General features: G+C 50.1%; 1 protein-coding gene and 1 long non-coding RNA gene across 2 annotated transcripts in view; both read right to left on the minus strand.

Moving 5' to 3' along the window:
• brsk2a (BR serine/threonine kinase 2a) overlaps positions 1-23,655 on the minus strand; it is a 111,042-nt gene that overhangs the window by 34,232 nt on the left and 53,155 nt on the right. The window contains exons 2-4 of the mRNA XM_035534611.1: positions 17,662-17,756; positions 4,142-4,227; positions 74-214 (exon numbers count right to left, since the gene is read on the minus strand). Of these exons, the coding sequence (XP_035390504.1) occupies positions 74-214; positions 4,142-4,227; positions 17,662-17,756 (322 nt within the window). The remainder of the gene's footprint in view (positions 1-73; positions 215-4,141; positions 4,228-17,661; positions 17,757-23,655) is intronic.
• LOC118242646 lies at positions 19,084-22,814 on the minus strand. Its single transcript, XR_004776984.1, has 3 exons — positions 22,794-22,814; positions 19,223-19,292; positions 19,084-19,093 (listed from the first exon to the last, which is right to left on the minus strand). It is a non-coding gene; the product is annotated as an uncharacterized LOC118242646 (long non-coding RNA).

Genomic DNA, 23,655 nt, shown 5'->3' on the forward strand with positions numbered 1-23,655 from the left:
TGCTCCGATCGATACCAACGACATAAGAGTTCGAGTATTGAATGCAAAGAGGAGAGGAGGAAGTCGAACTCACCATATGGAATGACTGTGGCAGAAATCCAGAGCGGAGATGATCTGTCGGAAGAACTTGCGCGCCTCTTTGGGGGTTAGCCTCCCTTTCTTCACTAGGTAGTCGAACAATTCTCCCCCCGACACGTGCTCTAAAACCAAATACCTCCAAAGCGAAGGCCGAGACACACGTTGGATGACGACAGGAAAGGACAGCCGGACAGAGAGAGATGGAAAGACAGATAAAGGAGAAGAGAGAAGCAGATAGAGAGAAAATTTAGAAAACAAACAAATAAAAAAAAAACACTTTAAAGAAGTCTCAGTCAAAGAGTTCATCTTTTTGCCTTCTTCCCCCCCGAGACCTGACGAGGACGCAAAGAGAATAGGTAATTCTGTCTCAGAACGTGGAAGATATTGACTTAAGCAAGCAGCCAGGGAGCTGAAGGGCTTCCCGTAGTCTGCCGCTGAGCTCCTGATGAGCCACGCAAACACTCGCTCATTCGTCTCTGTGGGGACTGCAGAATGTCGCGTCTTTCGCGAGGCACTGCGATCAGACTGTGACCTCCCCAGGAGACTCGCCATGACAAGATAAATGGAAGGAATAAAAATCCAACATTGGGAAGTGTTTGTAATGAAATATCTTAAGGGCTTTCACTCTGCTTCCCAGTACTATGTTGGGCTAATACAAAGTTTAGACAGTTAGACAGTTTTGTCTGTCAGTAAAACAGCTAGTTCCACAGGAAGTACAGCCAAGATAAGATGATTTCAGTTCTATAGCTGTATTGCTTGACAATGTATGTTTGTACCAATTATTTTTTTATTGTCCTTTAAACAATATGAGGGAAGACAGAATTATATACATGACATACGCATGCATGGAAAATATTATATTATAAACAAACTTTCTTTTTCATGTTGTTTCTTCAGTCATTCAAGACTTTGGAAAATAAGTGGGTGTAAATTCTCAGAGAATGATTAGACTATTTGTCACAGTGCCGGGCCCCTACCGGTAACCGCTCGTACGCTGTGCCAGCAGAGCGTGTGTTGTTTTGTTTATGTTGCGCTGTCGCTTTGTTCTTGTGCTTACTTTCACTATGCATCCCTCAGGTGGTGTGTGTGTGTGTGTGTCTCATTGCCACACCACCTGAGGGTTATGATATTATTATGTTTAGCCTTCTTTAAGCCTGGTTCAGTTCTTATGACCTTGCTGGTCATTGTTGTTACGTGGCTTCTTTTGTTGTAGTTAGTACCGTTATGTTGGGTTTCATTTAACGCTTTAGCTGGAGTCTTGCGTTTGTTTGCGTCTTTCCTAACAATAAAGAGAACATTTTATTTTCTCTCACTCACGACTGAAGACGTGGGTCAGAAGAGCTCGCGCTAGTGGTGCTGTCTAGAGACGTTTGGTGGAGAAAAATAAAACAGAAGAAGTTCAACGGCACTCACGTAACCCAACTATATTACCCATCCAACCAAAGAAGCTGGAGTTTTCTACAGCGAACTATATGCTAAAACTTACAAATGCGACATCCCATCTGTACACGTACACTGAATATATACACAAACACATACATACAGAAAAGAAACAAAACAAAAAGTACATCTAACAGTTATTGAAAGGGAGCAGTGAGATATCAATGCAGTCCATTTTTTTTTCAGTGGATATCAAAACAGACTGCCAGGTAGTATGGAACTTAAGACCACACCCAGCTATGGAGCAGCAGTTGGAGCACCTGGCTAAAGCGTGGCATAGGACACAGTGTGGAGGGGGAGTCCACAATCTCCGTGGGGACTTAATCCAAATAATCCTCTGACAGGCCAGGGTTAAACTGAACTCTGAAAGAAAAGTAACTCCTGGAAAAAAGTAAACACTGCAGAAAGGCAGTTAACTTGGAGCAGGACCAAGGCGGCTTTTCCTCGGACCAGCGCAGCGTTTTAATGTGAACGGCTGTGTGTCTTGGACAAACAGAAGAGGAATGGGTCCCGCACAAAAAAAAAACCCTGGCTCCTCCGCCCCAGCTGTTGTTTAAAGTCAGAGGCTCCCAGTTGAACATCTACTGTACCAAAAGTTCTCTGATTAACATTCAGCATGGTGTCTAGGGAGGAAAACAACTGTAATAATGGTAACTGGGAGGAAGAATGTGGGTTAGGAGTACTTAAATGTGTTCCAGGACACTCAAATGATGTTAAAGTGTCATTACTGTCTTTTAATGTAGTTATTCCTTTCTCAACCCAACCTTTGAAGGCACAGTCCGCGATGGAGGCAGTGAGCAATTTTTTATTTGAATTTTCAAAAAAATTTGGGCTATAAGTAGAGAACTCATTAAGTGAAAAGGCTCCCCTAAACTGAGACCAAATCCCGAAAGAACATTTTACAGTTGGATTAGCAGAGTAGACGGATACAGGTTCAGACGGGGCTGTGTTAGCTGAGTGGCGAGCGCCAGGGGAGCGGTGCGGCACGGAGCTTTCTCCGCGGATAGCCATGTAGGGACTGTGGGAACATCTGAAATATTTATCCAATATTACGGAGCCCTAAAGATAGAAAACCAGTAACAACATCGAAAAATTGGGTTGGGATGATCTGCCATGAACACGGTGTCTCAATAATGCATCTTTATGTATTTGAGGGATTTTTTTTGTTACTCTAAAGAAAAGCAGATGCATAAAAAAAAAAAAAAAAAAAAAAAAGTTGAATCAAATACAAAATGCAATGAACGGATGTTGGCATACATGCTGGAGATGTCGGGGGTGGTGAGCAGAGGGCGGTGCAGGCGGGCGATGAGCGCAGGGCTGAAACACTGAGCAAACCTCCATCTCCACATGCTCCTCCAGCCCTTCTCCAATCCGTGTGCACCGGCAAATTGAATCTGAGGCCATTAAAGCCCTTCTCTGATCTCATCACTGTCCTCCAGCCTCCCCGGCCAACACCCCGGCATTTCCTCACAAATTCCTGCCAGGCCTGGGAAGCTCTGCTGTGTGACTCACCCAGACGCCATAAAAAGCCCTAAGCGTGGCAGGACTTTTATAGGGGCCACGTGTGAGCTGGTCAGCACCACCTGTGACGCTAATGTCGTTCTCTGCTGCCGGATTTAACGACCCTGCCGAACTGTTACAGGTTAACGGAAGTGAAGCCCTCCAGCGCTAATCCAGCCCGTGCTTGGGAAAGGCATCCGCAAGCAAGAGCACACGGCACAGAACATCGAGAGCTTAAAAAGGCCCTTTCTTGTAATACTTTGCATTGTTTCGATACTAAAGAATAAAAAAAAACTCTAAATGTTTCAGTCACTGCCGCAAGGGTTTGTACAGACAGGCTGGAAGTAGGTGGCTGTTATTTCAGGGAACATTATCCGTCATAACATCATAAGATCAGTTGATTGTTCCCATCTGAAGAGGGATATGTTTGTGCAATTACCTGTCACGTCCGTACAACCGTCAAGAAAGTGAAACAATTTGGGAGAATATTTTTCAGATTTTGGAGATTTTTTTTCCCCCTGAAGGAAAATAATTTTTTGAATTCAGGACACGATCTACCAAGAAAAATAAAACCGAACAAAGTCTGCTGACGATTGTTGTTTTTTTTCTTCCCAAGGCAACTTGAAAACAATCGCAGATTAAACTCACCAAGTGCTCTTCTGCCACTGACCTTGGCCACTCAAAACCCATCCACAAACACAGCTTTAAGATATCATATAAATCTTCCTTAGTACCGTTAAAACACACTTATGCCAAAAAAAACCCAACAACAAATAAAATTAATTAGGCTGAATTTAACCTGCATGCAGGTCAATAAGATACTTTTCTGTGTATTGTATAATAGTACAACTAGTGAAAGAAAAAATCCACAGTGTGTCAGTATAGCCTGACTGTGTGTGTGTGTCACACACACACACACACAGGCCGGTGCATGTTTGATTTGCTAATGCCACTGTGAACCCAGCAGGTGAGTCTCAATCCTCTGTTTTGGTTTGGCCAATCTCATCACTGCACCCTGACAACACCTTAACAACAAGAACAGCTGTCGTACGGCGTTAAAGGGATCGGCACGGGTAAAAAAAAAAAAGTAATTAATTAAAACGTAGGCAATGTGGATACTTACAAATATTTCTTATTTTCGTAGACGTCGTGCAACTTTAAAACGTGTGGGTGTTCTATTAGCTTGAGAATAGCAATTTCCCGCTCCACCTGTAGACAAAGGGAGAAAGACATTCAGAACTACGGCAGAGTCAAAGTGCATCTTCATGTACGTGCCAGGGTTTCACCAACAGGCACGAGATCATCTTTTTAATCCAGGTGATAAAAGGTGGATGTGTAGTGAACCTGACAACACAAGACTTGACTCTCAAACTGCAAACTCAAAATCTCGAGTTTTTCCCACCACAGCGAGAACTAAGGATTACATCACAAAATGCTGCAAATTGCTACCCAAGGGTTTAAAGAAGTCTTTCGTATTTTGTTCGGTACTTTAAAAAAATGTTTAAAAAAGCAAACTTTTTTAGAAGAGTCAATGAGAGAGCGAAGGGCGCGGCATCGGGCGCTGCTGAGAAAGGAGGAGTCAAAGGAGGTGGGCTTACTATTCCACCATCAAGCTCTCCTGACCCAGTGGAGTGAAGATCACATGATGGTTGCTGATTGGCAGGCTGGTATGAGGACCCCCCCGGCTCTGATCGACACCCAGCTGGTAGTCCTGCCCTCAGCATCGCTGGGCTGGTAGGAGTTGCTCCCAGCTGGGCGTTCACGTGGTCGAACGCTAGGTCAGATGGTTCGGACGGTTGGAGTCTCGACGACCACCACCCGAGAGAGTCGAGATCCACCCGTGAGTGAACGTCTAAGGCCTTTTTGGTAGCAGGTCAGAATGTCCCAGGCAGGTGCGGTGGAGCTAAGTGCAAGGTAGCATGAGCAGCACTCAGCCTGCTAAAATGGACCAACTACTGTGGGATACACCGTGAGACGTACTGCGCTTAGCAATAGGCAATAAGCAAAACAGCCAAAAGCAGATGTAAAACTGTTAAAAATAGAATAAAAACAAAAACCCTCCACACCTGTGTTGGGGCAACACATTTCTGATTTCTGATGCACCATTAACAAATTCGATGATCTTCTCTGATAGCCCATCAGCGCTGATCTGGAGTCAGCTTCCCCTTTGCTTAAGCTCCAACACCGCCATAACATACCACAGAGAGCCACACGCTCTTCCATAGCACCCTTCCTGAACTGATCCCAAAGGACAGCAGTTATGAATATGCCACATGGGTAAAATATGTATGTTCTGCGCAAGCAGCATGGGGGACAGTCTGTGCCACATTGATTTGACTGCCAACTGCACACAACCGCACATATAAAAACAGTTCCCATGCAGAGCCACGGCTCAAGAGTCCTCAGACTCAGACACACACACACACGGAGTAGACGAGTACAGTCACTTGCCGTGACTACTGCAGAAATAAAAAAGTTACACACGGTCCCTGAATGTTGTAGGCAGGCAGGAGGCCGGGTGAGAGTGCAAGTCCTGCTAGGATGGGGTGATGAGCAGTTAAACCGGGCTGGAGCGCACCAGAGTTCCGACGCCTTCGGTTCACGGCAACGGAAGCAGAGCTGAGCTCCGCCACTAGAATTGGATGGGTACATAGTTTTCATTTAACTCTTCAGTGTGATGAAACTTGCAGACAGACAAATCCCAATCCCTCCCAGCCTTTCACCTGCACATTTCATGCGTTTTTCTGGTGTTTTGACTTGCTAGTCCAGCGTCGTGTGGCTTTTGTTAGCTAATGGCCTGCTTTTTTTTAACCTTGGTAGGCAACTCGTATAATTATGTTTACTGCAAGCCAAAGGTGTCGGCTCAGTGAGCTGACAGAGTCAGCAGGCAAACCTCGCAAAAATCCTTAAAGCCACAGAGGTCATTAACATAAATGTGCTCCTTCTGCCTTTGTGCGGGTCATTTGGATTAGGCCCTTTAGGTCATTAGGCCCTTTACGTCACGATTCTTTGTCTGGAAAAGGTAGATATTTGAATTCTTAAAACCACAAGCAAGGAATGTTGAAAACCTAAGGCCTGATCATGCAATTGACAAATTCTATACAAGATGTACAGAAGCAGACACTAGTCCTTAAATACTACATAGATCGCATTTTTATGATTCCGCGTTGCCAATTCGTTGGCCAGCTACTTCCCGAGTTAACCCCAGGCTACGAGGTGCCCGGCAGTTACGGTGTGTCGGCTTCCTCGGACCCAACTTTGTGTTTCAACCCGAACGCCCTGGAGAACACCTGACTGTGATCAGGGTTTGTTCCACGCCTGCAACACTCCCCATTATCGACCCGGAGAGCATCCAGCCTACTCCAAGACGTTTCTACCGGGGCTGGGTTATGCTGCAGGTGGGCAGAGGGGCTGGTGTGGCCCCCGCAGAGCCGGCACAGCCCCAGAGCTCCAGCAGGCCCACGTTTGTGCCACCGCCCGTCTGTGGTGCCCACGGCAGAGGCTGGTTGCAGGAGGAGGGGAGGTGGGTAGCACAGCAAAACACCAAGTGAGAAAATCCAGGCAGACACGAAGGGTCGCCGGTCCAGCGTAGCACTTTTTGCTCACGCAGTTGCCTGAGAGCCTCGGAGCCGAGAGGCAAGCGCCTCCGCCTCTTTCGCTCGTTGCGCCGACCTCTGGGTTCGATAGGGGTCCGGGCTTCCGGGGGGGGGGGGGGGGGGGGTTGCTCGGCGGCGGGCGCAGGATGCTAACGAAGCGTGGCGAGTCGTTAGAACGCAGGTGGCTTAGCGCGGCGCTCTTGGCCCTGCTCTGTCTGCCTCGCGCGGGTCACAGAGTTTGGGTGACTGATAATCAGCTGTAATCGAACAGTGGTGCGCGCTAATGGGGACGACCGCGCGGCTCGCAGGCACGGGAGAAATAACCCCGAAAAGATCCCGGCGCCGCGCCGAGTCAAGGTCGAGCGAGCGTGCGAGACTGACACTAATCCAAATTGCTTATTTGACGGGGAGATAATTTGCCTTGTGCAATCGCCTCGGTTAGTGTGGTGGAGCGGTGATCATGAACTCCAAAAAAGGTCAATTCAGAAAATGTTCTATGTAAAAATGGCTGATTGCTATTGGACCAAGGTGGGCTTCCACTGCCCCCCATCTCGGTTTAACAAGCGTAGACAGCTAGCGGACAACAGGACTTCTCTCTCTCACTCACTCACTCACTCACTCATACTACTCAACTCAACAGAGAATTTTTGAGACTACCAAGTGTCCAACAGTGGAGGCTTCTAAATAGCAACACAGACAGTCAGATATTGGGAGTGTTGTTGGTTAAGCAGCACACAGAGTGGCAGGTTTGGGGTCTGGACTGGAGCGGTTTCGGTATAAACCCTCGCTCAAATCAGTACGGTGCGGTTTGAAGGTACAGCTGGTATGCTAACGCAGCTTGCTAAACACCACCCGTGCAGCATGCGCGGAGCGCTAGGCTAGCCAGGCCGCGCGCTGGACGCAGCAAGCTTCGGGCGAATTGAGCGCGGTAGGGGCGCAAAACAACAGCTGCTGTCCGCCACACACGCCATCAACACACTCTGCCGGTCTCTGGTGCTATGTATGAGAGGAAGGGTGGGTGAGAATTATTGTCTGGCCTTCCTCCATTACTTACGCAAAAAAAAAAAACAACAAAAAAAAAAAAACCTGCTCCCTCACCAAGCGTGATATTGTGGTAAGGTGCTCCTGTAGTGGCTTGCGCTTATTAATAAGCGCAGTCAGAGAACACACACATTTCAGGCCTGCTGTACATCTGAGATTATCTGAGCTTGGCACTTTTTATCTGTCTGCAGTCATTTTCAAGCTCCATTTGGTTGGACACACCAAAAAATATTTTGCCTGACATCAGTGGACATCTAGGGTTAGGTAGTAGTAGAGTCCACGGAAAGTCCTTATCTAATTGGGATTTTTTAAAAACTGTATTGTGTTAGTTACAGAACAAGGGAGAGGAATTGGATAATTCCTGATGCATTTTAAAAGCATGGTTGCTAGCAGGATTGCCTTACAGTTTAACAAGAATCACTTGCTTGCTTCCTTTCTTCATCTTTTTTGTTTGATGGCTCTGATGGAGAGAACCGTTCCTAACTGCAAAAGCTTCGGTATCGAATGCGGCCCGCGTCCGTGGAAAGGAGCGAGGTGGGCGCCAGGGGTCGTGCCCCCGGCCCGGGAGCGCTGCGGCGCGTTCCCTCTCCTCCCACGCGGCCTGCGACTGGAAACGCGTGCATTTCTGCCCTTTACTTACCTTCCCTGACGCACACGGTTCCCTTTGACTGCCGACAGCTTTATTGTTTACCGTCCGCACGGGGTTTGTTTAACGTAGACACGGGGTTTGTTTACCGTGGACACGGTACCCGTGTTCTGTGACTTTACACATCAAGAGAGTCAGAGTGTTAAATAAAAGTCATCATGATGAGAATTATTTTCTTCCACCTTTACGTGAGGACGAAACTTTAAAAAGGAATCCATAAGTAACGGAACGTAAGCAGGTCATCATACTTTGACATCATTTGGGTTGGGTCGCAGATAAATCCTTTTAACTGGTAATCAATAACCTGTAATTGAATGCATTTTTAAAAAGGTACTCTTCCCTGTATCAGTCTGATTTTCCGCCTTCTGCATCAGTGTCAAACCCATCGCTGCTCTACTCCTGCCGCGTTATCCGTTTGTGTGTTATAGTTGCGTGTCCAAAGCAGGTCGCGTCGTTGCCATGGTGGAGAAAAACAGTAGAATCAAGAGCCACGAAGAATGAAACTCGTCTCAAAGGCGGTGTCATCGTTGAGCTAACCGTGTCAGCTTAAGTGCTGCCTAACTTTGAGCTGGGAATGAAAGGCGAGGTCTTGTCCGACCAGGAGAGAGACGGGAAAAGGCAGTCCTCGACATGATGAAACAATCGGCAACCCCATTCTCCAGCTCCGAGGACGCTGGGATACCATTCGTGACGCCCTGGCCACCTTCACGCACCTTTGCCTGACCTGCTTCCTCTCCCTTTTGTTTCATTTGAATGGGATTGCTATGGATTCTCACTACTCCAGCTTTAGATTTGGGCTTGGAGGGCCTGCGTTAGATAACCCAGCTCGAGCCATGGTCTAGGTGCGCCTGCCTCCGCGCCCTGCCCCGCTTCCTGTGACCATGGTAACGGCGGCAGACGCGGAGGGCCCCCGGGGGCGTGACTGCGAGCGCTGCCTCTCATTACCGCAACATGTGCGGCGCGCGAGTCTCCCTTAGTGAGGGAGTGCGCCCCAGCCGCGCGAGCGGGCAGGCGGGGATGGGCGCTGAAAGAGGGGAACACAGCTGCCAGGAGTGTGTGTGTGTGTTGGGGGGGGGAGAACCTCCGGGACGTGTTCCCGCGCGTTCATCTGTGTTCCTCCTTCTCTCCCCTCTCTGATATACCTCCACCCCCGGGATGCAAGGCTGCGGCTGACTCTTCCTGTGCCCGAGTCTCCACCGCTGTGACGAGCGGCGGGCCTGTTCCGTCTCGAGGTCGCGCACACGAGGCTGCGGCCCCCGCACCCTGCTTTCACACGGTCCAGGCTCCCGTTCCGCCGCGCACCGGCTCGTTCCTGTGGGCCCCGCCTAGCGTGCCCCGGCAGGGACTTCGGAGTCAGGTCGCCTCCATCCTTGTCGAAATAATCAAGGCGCTTCAGTTATCCTACAGGAGCACTAGGTGACCAAACCTGGCGAGGAAATGAGTTGCGATAGGCCTAAGGGGTCGACTCCAAGAGCCCGGAGAGCACGAGTCGAACCACTTGAAGAGTGGGGAGGAACGTCCTTGAGGCGCGGAAATATTTTCGACTGGAAAAAGGAATACAAGCCAGCAGCACGGCCGTAGGGGATACTTGCAGGTGGGAATATGACCAGATATCAACCTTTTCTCCCTTGAAGGGATCCTCCATGATTTTTAAAGCCCCTTTTGTTTACATCACCAACCAAATCACTAACCAGCACCTTGAATGAGAATTTTTATACCATTAATAACAAGTAATTACACTTTCAAAATGTGATTAATTGGTTTAGCCACAAACGGTATGCAGAGTTCAGACTATGAATTTGAGGACGATAACTTCACCATAAGAAACTGGGTGACAGGGTAAACTACTTTGTTGTTAAGATTACATTTTCGATTTAACTGTTGTAGAGCACAAGAACTTGATCATAAAAATACAATTAAAAATGCCTCAGCTTTTCAAAACAAGGCTTTATCTACTACAGGCTGCTTACTCTACTGAGACTGGGAGCGGTTTACATTTCGGTGTGTAGGATCTTACTGGCGACTGGACAACAGCACAAAGATTGTTTCCATTTTTACTTGAGATTGAATCCTGCATAGACTTAACTAGATCCGAGCCAAGATTGGTGGTGGTGGTGGGGGGGGGGGGGTTCCTACCCCCCCTCCCACCTGTATAAACACACACACACACACGACTACTACCAGGAGGCTTTGTATGCACTGATCATAGAGTCCACGCCTAAACCACCGCACCCCTGCCTGCACTTCTTCCTGGTGGCTCCCGCCCCCCGTCCTGAACCCAGCCAATCCCCACAGCGCACCCAATCCTCTTGTACCAACCCAGCGCAAAAAAGCCTGAGGACCTTTAGCGAAGGGTCTCGTCCCGGGCACTGGGCCGACACCCGATGACAAATCTGTCGCGCTGTCACTTGGGCCCCTGGAGGGGACTGAGTTATGGCAACATGGAGGACATAATTCCATCCTAATGACTGTGTACCACAACGACCTTGTCCGTATTGAAATCAGTCGGTTAAGGCTGGTGCGCCGTGGGTTTAGAGGTCACGGGGCGGGGGCGAGCTCTCCTGCTCATCCTCCTAGGCACGGCGAGGCATTGTGGGTGATTTCCATTAGCGCACGGTACGGCCATCTCACCTACTTTATCTCAGTAACGCAGGGACGGCACAGGTCAATCCTGGCTGATCTTGAGAGGACATCTGTTAGGCCACTACAGAGAGGTCTACAACGAGGGCTCACGTTACCTCAGGCAGTGGCTAGACGATCTGAACCAAGACTTCTCCCCAGCCGGTAATTTTCTCCTGATGTCTGGTTAATGCAGGCTACCATAAATATTAAATGTAAAAAGAAATGCACTTAAAAATGAAAGGAATTTAGAAATGAATATCCCACTACGAAAACAGCTCGTAAATATTTTCTCTCCTTTTCCCGCAATCATGTTTACTTTTATCTGGCATCATTATCTGTATAAAAAAAAAAAAAAAACAGGTTTACCTGCAGCCAGTGTGGCATGAGCCTAGCCTCGCGGCGGCCGTCTGGAGACAGACAACCCTGGAATCATTACGCCAGCTAAACTGCCTGCTTCTGATGTACTGCCTCCATATCGCCGCTCCTTAGCGACCCGCATTAAACACGCCCTCGGAACAAACACGGATTTAAAAAAACACCACCACCACCACCACGCACACAACTGGGGAAATAGAGGCGTCGTTTGTCAAAGATCTGTGGGTGAAATTCACCTCCCTTTCTAAAGGTCCGGACAGGCAGCGTGACGGCTGGTCAAGTCGATGGCTAGCTCGGTGAGCTATTGTATCCGCATGACCGATGACGCGACGGGACCAGGTCAACCCTGACAGGTGAGGCGCTAGTCCAGTCAGCGAGAGCTAGGATTTTTTTGAAGGCTGTAATGAATCTCAAGTGAACACGGGCAACCATCATTTGCAGTGGGAGTTATAACGAGCCAGTAAGAATCGACATCTCATTGGCATGAAGAACACGAGCCAGGCATGAAAATTAGTCACTGTCGGTCTCTTCCTCTTCACAATATCTGCATTCGGACGAGAAGTTCATTTTGGTTTAATATACTTTTGATATTACATATACTCCAAGTCACATTTGGTTTGTATTCATATGTTTAGAATCCACATAAATGCCCATCGACTCCACATTTCCACTGGAGGCTCACTCGTTGCTCTGAGAAGCCTCTCCAAATATTCCAGCTGACTGGTTTGGCGCGTCAGCGGGGACGCTCCTCGGGGAGCTGGGCTCAGCCCGGCGTCTGCTTTCAGGGCGCTGGGTGTCGGCGGGAGCTAGGGGCATTGCTCCCGGAGCTGACGTGCCGAGACCCGGGCTTCAGAGAGTCACCGTCACAAACCCAATTAACCGGAGCGCAGCGCCCGCTTGGGTCATGACGACATTTTAGTGTAAAGCCGTGACGTCGTCACATATGGAACATTCTCTATGTCCACAAAGCCGGGTAACGGACACGTGGTAACGCGCCGGGAGCTGTGGGAGTTCCCCAGAAATTCCAGCATTTACTACTTTAGGAACAGAGTGGCAACCGTCTCCCTGGCCGTTCCGCTCTGCGCGGCACTCGTGGTGTGGACGGCAGCCGAGTCGGGGTTTGGGAGAACAGTACGAAGGCAAGGGAATTTTACAGAGAGCGGTCATTACTGTCAGAGGATAGAGGGAGTGAGAGAGAGAGACAGCAAGACAGACACTTAAGTTTAATGCTAGTGGAGAAGAGAGACAAATTCTTTCATACAAGAAGGCTTTATGAAAAACAAACAATATCTATTCTTGTAAAGAACACAGTAAGCACTAAGGTACATCCCGGGCACTAAGGTAAGTAGAAGCTGCATTACTGACAATTTTGCAGTGTTGAAAATCCCGCAAAGCCCGCTGGACCGTGAGATATCGTGTGGCCAGAAGTCCTCCGGGCAAAAATCCATTCCCAATTTAGCTTAGACTGTAGGAATCTATACTTCATACAACCTCTGTCAAGAGAATAGGGGACTTTGAACAGAACTGGAAACAAAATTAGACTGAAATCTTGGTCATTTGACCCTAGTATTGATCAAGTTAGGTCAGGAAGTCCATAAACAGGTTACTAGAGTTGATCAAACAAATGAAGCCAGACAATCAGACCTTTACTAGTGCAAATCAGACCTTTACTAGTGTAGGGAAACTACTGGAACTGAAACCTTCTTTGATGATATATTGTAACAATTTACTGAAAATTATGAGCTCTAGAAAAATCTAGACGTTAACAACCAAAAATAAGCAGCTGTAGTTGTGATCCAAATACAGAGTGCAGTCAACACCAGTTTAAACGTCTTCGGTGTTTCAAAATAAATAAAAGTTAGTCATGAGCAAGCAGTATGCCAGGGCGTACGAACAGTCCGCAAAGTTGCTGCCCTGGCGTTTGCCTTTGGAAAGCCTTTTAGTGAGTACGGGGACGTCAGATGTGTTGCACAGCTACGCTGCCTGGCTACATTCTGTGGAAGAAAATGGAGTTTCAGAAACAAGCCGTTCTGGTGATGAGTGGGAGGGGCTTCGAGGATGGCTGCTAAGCCAGATGAGGCGTAGAAAAGGGGAGCTTTTTTTTTTTTTCCTTCAGTGCGACAAATCTGGGAGGGTTATAGCACTGAGAATAAAGCGTCATGAAGTGCTGCTAGACGCAGGTGAAGACAGCAAAGGCAATGCAATGTCAGGAGAGGAGAATCTATGCAGATTAGGGAGCAGAGAGCCCCGCAGCAGGCGAGTCTATCGTTTCGTCACGTGTCTGCATGCAGTGGGGTGCGAGGAGATGGAAGCTCAGCCCGGGAGACACAGACGCGGGAGCACGAACCATCTATAATCGTTTGGCAGCCGAGGCAGCGAAATGAGGGCGGTAGGGACGCTCGCGCGCGGCCCCCTCGTTGGCGGGCTAACCATATTAGGGGCATGTGCGGCACCCACACTTTCATCTGCGCCGCGCCGTTTCCTCATAAACTCCACCGCTGTGGAACCCTCTCTCCATATCCTCCTTCACTGCCGCTCACGCGGTTGTTCTGTTCTGTTCTGTTCAACCCTCCACCTCAACACCTCCGCTCTCCCCGCCTCGGGCTGGGTCTCTTCCGCCGGTTATGCGCCGTCGTCCCCGGTTACCCTCCATCGCCGCGTTTCGCTCCGCCCGTTCCTCGGTCGCCTCCGACGGCCGTGCCCGAAGCCTGTTTGCCCTCTGCCATGGTGCCTGGGCTCTCGCGCTGTCTCTGTGCAGGGAACTGTGCAAGGAGCCCATGACAGCACACAGGCTGCAGCTGGGGGGTTGCTGAAGCGCGCCCGGATTTTCCTCCCAACCCTGGATCGCTTGCTCTCCACCACTTCACTCCGTCCCTTCACTTCTACTCCGTGACTGCCACATTTCGTCTCTCTGTGCGCCCATCATCATCTCTCTCTCTGACACATTTTTCTTCTTGCTCCCTACTTCTCCCCCCCCCCCACACACACATTCTCCGTATACCGCAGCCTTGGAGCAGTTGGTTGACTCACACCTCCATCCAACACCTCACTAAACACCCCAGAATCCAGGGAGTCGCCCCCAACAGCAGGCACCTGCCATATGTCGGCACCACCTACCCGCCCACTCTGGCCACTTCCTCTGTGCCTGGAGGCAGAGAACGGAAAACATGCACCTCATCTACGGTTCCACTCCGCCATCCCACTACGGCGGGGAACCAAGGCAAAGGCACGCATCTGTCACCCGTGCCTTTAACCCAATAAGGGCAAGAGGCGAGCTAGAAGCAGGGGCTATAATCTCGCACTCTGCGAGGGCATCGCACTGCGGCAAATGATGAAAACAGCAGCAGAACCATTTACTGTGCCACCGCACTAGAAGCCCGGGCTACGCTGTCCACACAGCCAACGTCTTCTAAACCGAGCTGTTATCAAAAGACAAAGCAACGGGCCGATACACTGGCGACCAGACCGTAGACATCAGTAGCGGCGGGGGCCAGGGAAGAGATTTGTAGATTAGACCTTTCAGCGTGTACTCTGGATAGAGACTCTCCGGTTCCCAGTCCGCGCCAGCTTTGGAGTAGCATCATCCATTTCAAACAAATCTAATTCACTTCAGGCCAGGAGCTGCCAAAACGTTAACAGTGGGATATGGCGAAAAAAAAAGCAAATGAAAACTGAATACATCAGATATGTAGTAAGTACATGCCAGAAAATACCATCGCGCTCTCTTGCTCTGAAATCTGAATATACTCACACTTATGTAAACACACACACACACACACACACGCACGCTCGCGCGCGCTTTCGACTTTCTGTCTCATTCTTTTCATAGACTATCAATTTCTCAATCCCCTACCCTCCCCTTCTCTCTGTTCACTGCCGTCTCGTCTGTCTTCAAAGCCGCCGCGAGTCACCACGGATACTGAATATTAATCAGGCGTGGGTCATAGAGGAACCCGACTCCTAACGCAGACTCAGAGACGAGCCGAGTAAGCCTGTGACTCACCTGTCTCTGCCTAATACCCTTTATTAGCACGGGGCGAGACGAAACACACACATCTCGCGGGCGCGCGCGCGCACACACACCATGAAAGCTGCTCTCACACACATTCCATTCGCCGTAAATCACTGACGGACTCTCAACCTCTCCCATGTGCTCAATAAAACGCATTACCACTATCGTCCAGGTCATCGACTCGAGTCAAAGAGCAGAGTGTGACCAAAACCTCATTTCTTTTCCCCCCCATCCAGCAATTCTATTCTGCCCAGCCTTGCGAACACACCCACTGCGCCTCTCCCACGCTCACGCCACGCCGGCTTCTCCAGCCGGTCCCCTGCTTCCCTGCTGAGAGGGACCGGTTGCCTGCCCACCCGCACGCCGGGCCGCGTTTGCATTTAGAAAAGGTGCCATTTGCAGTTGCAGCTGGACACGCGGCTGCACACAGCTACACCACAGATGCTCTGAGCTACACCCAGTCGCTGAGCTTTCATCACTTAGACACACCTGCAGGGTGAGGGTTTCCTCCACCTCCACTCTGAAGAGGAGTTATTATACAATTATTTAGTTTCATCCTGCGACAATAAATTATTTCTTTCTGGGAAAACTTCGCCTCAAATTCCAATTGCAGAGCCGACTAGAGCTTTGAAAGCCAGAATCGCGCTCAGAAGGCCGCTTCTGTGGGTCCTGGCAGAATGGAGGGTCTTCAGAAGCGCCCAGCATGCAGGGCCCTACATGCAGGGTTGTTCCGGGGACGCGTAGCCTGCCGGCGGCAGCAGGACGATGCTGATGAGCTCGTTAGTACCGCGGGGGAGGGGCCACAGCAAGCCCCACGCAACTCCACTCAAAAAGCAGCTGGGGGGGGGGGGGGTTACGCCCGGCGGCTTTGGGGTGTTTTGGTGGGGCTGGTGCTCATTTGTCAGGATTACCCAAAGCTTCGGGGCCCCTCCGTGAGCTGCCCAGCTCAGCTCCCAATCCAGCCTTGCTGAGTGGAGCGCGGGCACGTGACCAGGCCACGTGCGCTAGCTGCAGTAGCCCGAGCTTAACCGAGAAGCAGAGAACTCGGGGCAGAGGGTTTCAAGCATAGGGGCTCCCTCGGGTAGGGCAGGGCTTAACGGCACAGAGGCATTTACATGAGCCGTCTCCGCCGGATCACGCGGAGCCTCTGTGGCCCGCGCTAATTAGGCAGCCGCGCGATCCCACACCGCTGGGCGTCCGATCAGAAGGCTCTCCGGAAAGGCTCCAATCAGAAGGCTCTTCCGATTAGAAGGCTCTCCGTCACTCCGTGTGCGCTCCCGTGTCAGAACCCACGCTCCACTTCCGCGTGCCTCTACGCTTTCAGTTAAGGAACTTCTGGGACGCAAGCGCAGCCGCAGCCGCAGGGGTCTCCTGGGTCGGCGATCCTGGACGAGTGCAGCGTGAATGAGAAGGGCAGGAACAGTGACCAGCTTCAGCCCAAAGCTCCGTGGAGAAGAACCAAGCCCTGCAGGGCGTGCTCCCGGGCTCGAGCAGTCAGCTCAAGAAGAAACACTAATCTGTGGTGTGTTTTAGCAGCAAATTCTAGCAAATTCTAGCTCCCGGCCTTTGAAGGAGAGGAGGGGACCTTCAGTTCGGGGGCAGGGACTGATATACACAACTTCAAACACCACCAAAAATACAAAATAAATAAATAAATAAATAAAAAAACCAGAAACAGCCCACAAACCTCTGGGTGGCTAATTATGTCTCTATTACCAAATAATAGGAAGCAACTCATCATTTTATATGTCTCCCATGGAAGGCGATTATCCTTAATCAGGTTAGTGCATCCCCAATGTCCCTCCCCACATTCCCAAGGCTACTTCTGTCAGACAAGCTAATAATGGACTGAGCTCCAATAGGCCTCTTGCTTTACGGCCAATAAATAATGCAATGAATTTTTGTTCCTGTGTTCCTAAATTCAGGTTTTTGTATTGCCCCCATCAGGAACTGAAGGGGAGAAATGAGGGGATTAGGTGAAATACTGAGAGTGGGACTGAGAGAAAGTGAGAGAGTAAGAGAGAGAGAGAGAGAGAGTCCCAGAAAGAGTGAGAGAGAGAGGGAGTGAGAGTGAATGTGTGAGAGAGTCAGAGTGACAGTACTAATCTAATCACACAGACCACATATCAATGAATCGTGTGTAACATTTCTGTTAGCGCTAAATGTCAACACCACAGCCTCTGGAGAAACTTTCTGCTCTGCCAGAGAACTCCACTCATCATCCAATCATCAGGATCCCAAGAGCCGATACTAGTGTCCAAGACACTCACAAAACCTCCGAGTGAACTCAATGCGCACGTTCTGCCAGAGATCACCGTGCTGTTATCTGTTTATGGGTTTAACAGGCTTACCTTCATTAAAACAGATTCGCTGAGCTTCTCTCGGTTGACGATCTTTATGGCGACTTTCTGACACGTGACGCAGTGCACGCCGAGTTTCACAAGACCTGAGGAGACAGAAACGGAGCAGGAGGGAAAGAGAAGATGTCAGTCACTCGGGAGTTACGCACACAGAACGATCGCGGTCGGTGTGCATGTCTCCACGGGGCAGCTTGGCGACCCGCGGCCTCAGCAGGCCTGGTTCCAGACAACAAGGCCCACATTGAGGCTGTGCCCGCCGTGTGCAAAACCGCAACTCGGCTCAGTAAATCGGTTCGCCTTATCGCAGTGTTGGCCTTTGCGAACCCACAGAAGGCCGCGATATGTAAACAAGGCCTGTAACAAATCACAGAAAGGTCGAGTCTCCACTGTGAGCGTCCCGGGCAGCTCGGATGAGCGCCGGAAGGGACGGGACGGGACGAATCAAGGCGCCAACGTGATTCAACAAGCATATAACGAGTAAGAAGAATGCAAGCTCACATTTAACCTCACGCCACCAGAGTATTTCATATATTATTTGGCACATCACAAATGCCAAAAATATTGCAATATGATCGCACTGTGGTATTTTTGGCCCGGCCGAGAGTCTTTATCCCGAGTACCATCCCCCCGGAGCTGTTGAGCAAGCGTTTTCCAAAAGCCCCCGGCGCAAGCGCCTCTGCCCAGGACCCACAGCGCTTACATCAGCGGCTACTGCAGGGTCTGTCGCCTGCGCTGGAACAGATAATGAATATTTTATATATACGTAATTACCGCAGACATACACACGTACTGGGGAGAGGAAAAAAGGGTAGACAATCGGTGAGGGGGAGTGCCGCAATTCAGAGCGATGGAGGATGAGGAGACATCATGAAGTGTAGAGTCTACACCCCACCAAGCAAAACGCTACTCTGTACACGTACACACACACACACACACACACACACACACACTTAGTTCTGTTTGGTTTTCTTATGAGAAAGGAAGGGAGAATGGCATGTTTAAAGGAGAGAGAGAGAGAGCGCGAGCGAGCCAGCATTCATCCCCAGCCACAGATAATTAAACAGTAATGGCTTACTGAGATAGCCTGTGTGGGCTGGGAGGCTGGAACATGCCATTACCATTTATATGATGAGCAGAGGTCAGTTCAGACCATAAATAAATAAATTACCATGTCAATGAGGAAAGGAGAAAAAAAAACAAACAAACCCTGGTGTAAACATCTGGCGCTAGAGGCCAAGCAGCGTTCTCTTACTGGGCACTCCAGAAGTCCTGTTTGGGGCTATGGGACTGGGAGACATCTATGGCTGAAGTGTACGCTTCAGAGTGGCACTCACAACAGCAAGGTTGAAGGAGCCCCAGGGTCAGCGCTGTGAACGAGGTTATGCTGGACACTGCCATGCCACTGTTCCCACGCAGGAGTAAACTACCAAATAAACATGGAAAATAATTCTACAGGTGCATGATGTGCAACTGTGTATCGGCAAGCTGTAGCATACCAATGAGGACAATTTTTAAAAGTATTGCTATTGGTTTGATATTGGAACTTAATTACCACTGATGATTAATAATAATAAATCAGAAACGCTGATAGAGATGGCTAGTTTTCTTTTGTCTGTTGCAACCTGTGAACAGAAATAATTTTCACGTGATGTATTACAATTGTAATGCCTGATTTACCTGTGATATAGATGTAAAATTAAATAAATCATTCATTCATCTTACACTCACTGAACTTCATATATAGATGGACCTTGCTTTAAAATTCTTAAAGGCAAAACGATCAGTTATTAATATTGATATCGGGCACAAGGTGCTAATTATCAACTACTGTGTCGGGCCAAGACGTTTTTAATAGTTAAGTTTTTTTATTTAAGGGCAAAGTTGACATCCACCTCATGAAAAAGAACAGTTTCTATAGCAAACACACTACAACAACCCAGCAACCTCGGCTATGCACAAATTTTACAAATCATCCATTTTCTCTGCCCTCTTCCTGTGTTGGAGAAAGCAGAGAGCTCACGAGAAGAACCCAAGCCTGTCCGTCTCATGCTGAGAGCGCCCCGCGCTACAGGAGCTGCCGGGGATACGCGGAGGAGGGGCGGCTGGACCCGCCTGTCATCTCCGGGGGGGGTGCAGCGTTCCTGCTCTGGGACATGGATCTGCGCCATGGCGCTCGCTGTAACACCCGGGCTTCTTATGAGGGGGAAAAAAGAAGAAGAAGCCATGCGCAGTACGGGTGAGCGAGGCCAGCCAAAGGACGGCAGCCAAATGTCAGGGAGGAAGGGAAGAGAGGAAGCTGGGAGGAGGATGAAGAAGAGAAGAAGGACAAAGCCAAGTTCACCCGCTTCCTCATCAGATAAGCTCGCGTTCTGCCACTGGCCTCCAGCTCTGCTCTTCCCCACAATCGATAGCGTTAAGCGCCCTGTGAACCACGGCAGTGGCGTAGCACTGCCAGATAACCGGGTCCTCACAGCCAGGGACTTCACCCAGATGTGACCCTTCTTTGCTTTCAAATCCACCACTGGTTAGTGACTGTATTAGTGGGATGATCCTTACAAGATTGCCTATTTGACATGACCTGACCTGACCTCAGGATATTGGTAACCCATGCATGATTTGGATCAATGTGAATGGGCGGGGGAGGGGGGGGGGGAGATAAAATAAAGATTCTGAAAACTGACGCATCTTTGCCGAACCGTATATAAGCCAAAAGAGCGAAATGTCTCTGTGACGAGCTGAAGAGCAATGTGGAGGTAAGTGGGAGGAGCCTGAGCAATCTCGTGGAGTGTGGGAGGGGCTAGAGCAAGCTCCCATGTTCGGGCGTGCCAGCGTGGATATGGGTATTCAAGGTATTCAACAGTATTACCCAGTATGGGTAATAAGGTATTCAACAATTAGCAAAACGACCGCTGCTAAAGTCAGCAATGGACATCACGGAACATACAATCCTGTGTGTGTGTGTGTGTGTGTGTGAGTGAGTGTGAGAGAGAGAGAGAGAGAGAGAGAGAGAGAGAGAGAGAGAGAGAGAGAGAGTGTAGGTGTAGGAATTGCCCTGCTAAGATGATGGAAACAGACTGCTGACAGCTCCTTCAGCAGTGAGACGAAGCTCTGAGCACCACACAGGCTGATTCTGTTGTTTCCAAGACAAAGAACACATACGGACGTACATGCTTCCTCAGGTAAACTCAGTGAAGTGAAAGCTTCACTCTGACCTGGTTTGAGGGGAAAGAAACGTCAAGAGCGCAACACCTACAGTGTATCGCGTAGGGAGCCTTTTACGTTCATATTTCGCTCCACTTTCATCCCTCCTCGTCTAGCCGAGGCTCTCTCATTTGACAAAATAAAATGCTTCTCGGTCGTCACCCCAAGGGTAGCGGAGGAGGCCCGGCTGTCAGCGCGTGGGAGGGCTGAGAGGTCCGTGGCCGCAGCGCAGGACCAAACAGGCCGTGGTGGGAACCTCCCCGAGCACGAAGCGTCAATCCAGCAGGCAGCGAAGAAGAAGGGAACACACCTGCACGCACGCATGCACACGGTGCTGCTCTGTCACTCTTTGGCAGGAAGTCGGTCTTTACTCTTAGCAGCTGGTCCGGTGCTGCTTCCTGAAGCTAATGCTCCAGACAGCACCCAGCACCACCGCGCAAGAGACAAACAACAGCGCACGAGCTGTTGCGAAACCTAATTACTCCTGTCGTCTGTCCACTTATGACGGTATTATACTTATAAATCCACTCATGCCCCCGATCAAGGACTACGACTTTAGCCCCCCCCCTCTTTCTCACACAAATGAAATGTTATCATTTGCATCTGCACAGCAATAAATCCAGGAGAAGCACGCTGGATCTCAGAGGAGCCAAAAAAAACCCCATTCAAAGCCAACTCCACATCACAGGTGTTACAAGCACACATTTTCTGAGGCCCAAAGCAGCAGAGGTTCCCTCCTCAAGCAAGCATCCAACGTGCGGCACAGCAGAGGAGCTCCGGGCCACATGTGAGGCGCGCCGGCACCTCAGAGACATGGCGTCACGGCAACGGCGGGCCTCGGCCGTGATGGGAGCGCCTAATAAAAGACGCAGCCAAAAACCCACATCCTCCACACACTGCCGCAACGAGAACCGGTTCCAAACTTCCAGAAAGGCACTGAGTCTCCAAACTAACTCCAGACCTTTCTAATCTTAAAAGGCAACACAGTAATGAGAATCCTGTGTGTTGTTTGCTGGTACTTATGAATAGTAATGAACAGTAATCTGGCTCATGAGATACTGTGATAGACGTGCTCGAGGCCAAAGAAGTAAGAGAAACAAGAAGGGGGGTCTCCAGGCACTCGTCACTCACCCTAAACGATGAAGTGGAATGTGCCGTTGCGTAACATCACCATGGCAATTAGGCTGAGGGAAAGTGATGGCAGAAGCATGTCATGTGCTCACTGACTCAATTACGCCACTGCTGTCTCCATGGGTACAGAACCACGCTAGAGCCACTGGAGCCTCCTGCCCCAATCTGTACAGCAGCAAACATCTGCTGCCTGCTTCCAGCAGGACACCTCCCATACACACACACACACACACACACACACACTCATGCAAACACACACTGACAAAGATGCCGTGGCTACTTTCAGAGACATCGAACACACCAACACAGCCTTTTATAGGGGACTCCAACCTTTGAATACGACTTAATAAATCCAGAAGTGTGTGTGAGACCGTCCTTCCCTCTGCGCTGGCCTCCAGAGAGACAGAGAAAAAGATCAGAAGTCAGGACAAGTGTGGACAGAGAAGAGCGAGAGAGAGAGAGAGAGAGAGAGAGAGAGAGAGAGAGAGAGAGAGAGAGAGAGAGAGAGCGCCCAAGTGTACAAGAGCGAGGATGGGGGGTGGGGAGAAGTAATGCTGGAGGTACAATTAGAGGCATCATCTCTGCTCCCCATGCCTCCGTGCTGCTGGACCTTCTCCAGCATGTGCCAGCAGAGGACCTGGCAGAAGTGGCTCTCCTCCTGTCTGGGGAGGTAGGGGGCTCGGAGCGGGTTGCGGATACCCAAGTAGAGCAACATTGCCAAACATCACACACACACACAAAGTACAGTCATAGTATAACGGGAACCTTACAGCAGCTCACTAAGTGTCTACCGTTTGTTTGGGAACATCCCGATCGTAGAGGCCTAGCTCTGTGCTAGCAAAGGCCACATGCTGAAACCCGTTAACTCCTCTCGGTCCGTGCGAGGGCCCACCCGGGCAGGCGGGAGGCGATCACCCTTCCGTCAGGACTGGCGAGGCTGGCGCATCGGCGCGGTGCCCTCCTGCAGGCACGGTCCAAGCAGCACAGCGGGACTCCTACCGCCATGGCACTCTGATCTGGGCTTAACGCCTCCGAGCCTGTGTCAGCAAAAGGAATGCATAATTACAGATGCGTGAATAATTCATGAGCTGGGTACGGCGGTTGATTTGAATATGGCTGTGGGGGGAGGGGCCCACGTGTGTGCGGCGGGGCAGGGCAGGGCAAGAGAGGAAGAGGAGCGGGGGTAAGTTTGAGAGTTTATTAGTGCGTGACCGTGGTTTTATACGCGCACATACGTCTGCGGTGAATGTCACTCCAGGCGTGGAGAAATGTGATACATAAGGGGGAGGCGTCAGTGCCGTCTCGTGTCCTGTTTGTGCAACAGATCGCCCGCACCAGGGAGCCAAGCCCACAACACGCCGCACCGGGGTCATACATTCTGCGAAGCACGCCAGACAGATTCCTGGAGCAGTCCCACAACGGAGGAACCTCGGCCGTGCCGCCTCACCAGCGGAACTCCACCACTCGCGTTTTATTTCCAGAGCAGTGCGGTCAAGCAGCGAGTTCCACAGTAATGGCGGTCAAAGAATGGGCCAGCGAGCAAGAGAAGCGCGGCGGGATTAATCAGGCGCCATTTCCACCCTAACGAGGCGAGACTTGGGCCTGCGCTCCGTGTCTGGGGATCTCAGCTCCGCTCAGGCGGGAGAGCTTGAT

The sequence above is a fragment of the Electrophorus electricus genome, chromosome 2 (assembly GCF_013358815.1).
Source record: "Electrophorus electricus isolate fEleEle1 chromosome 2, fEleEle1.pri, whole genome shotgun sequence".
NCBI lineage: Eukaryota > Metazoa > Chordata > Actinopteri > Gymnotiformes > Gymnotidae > Electrophorus > Electrophorus electricus.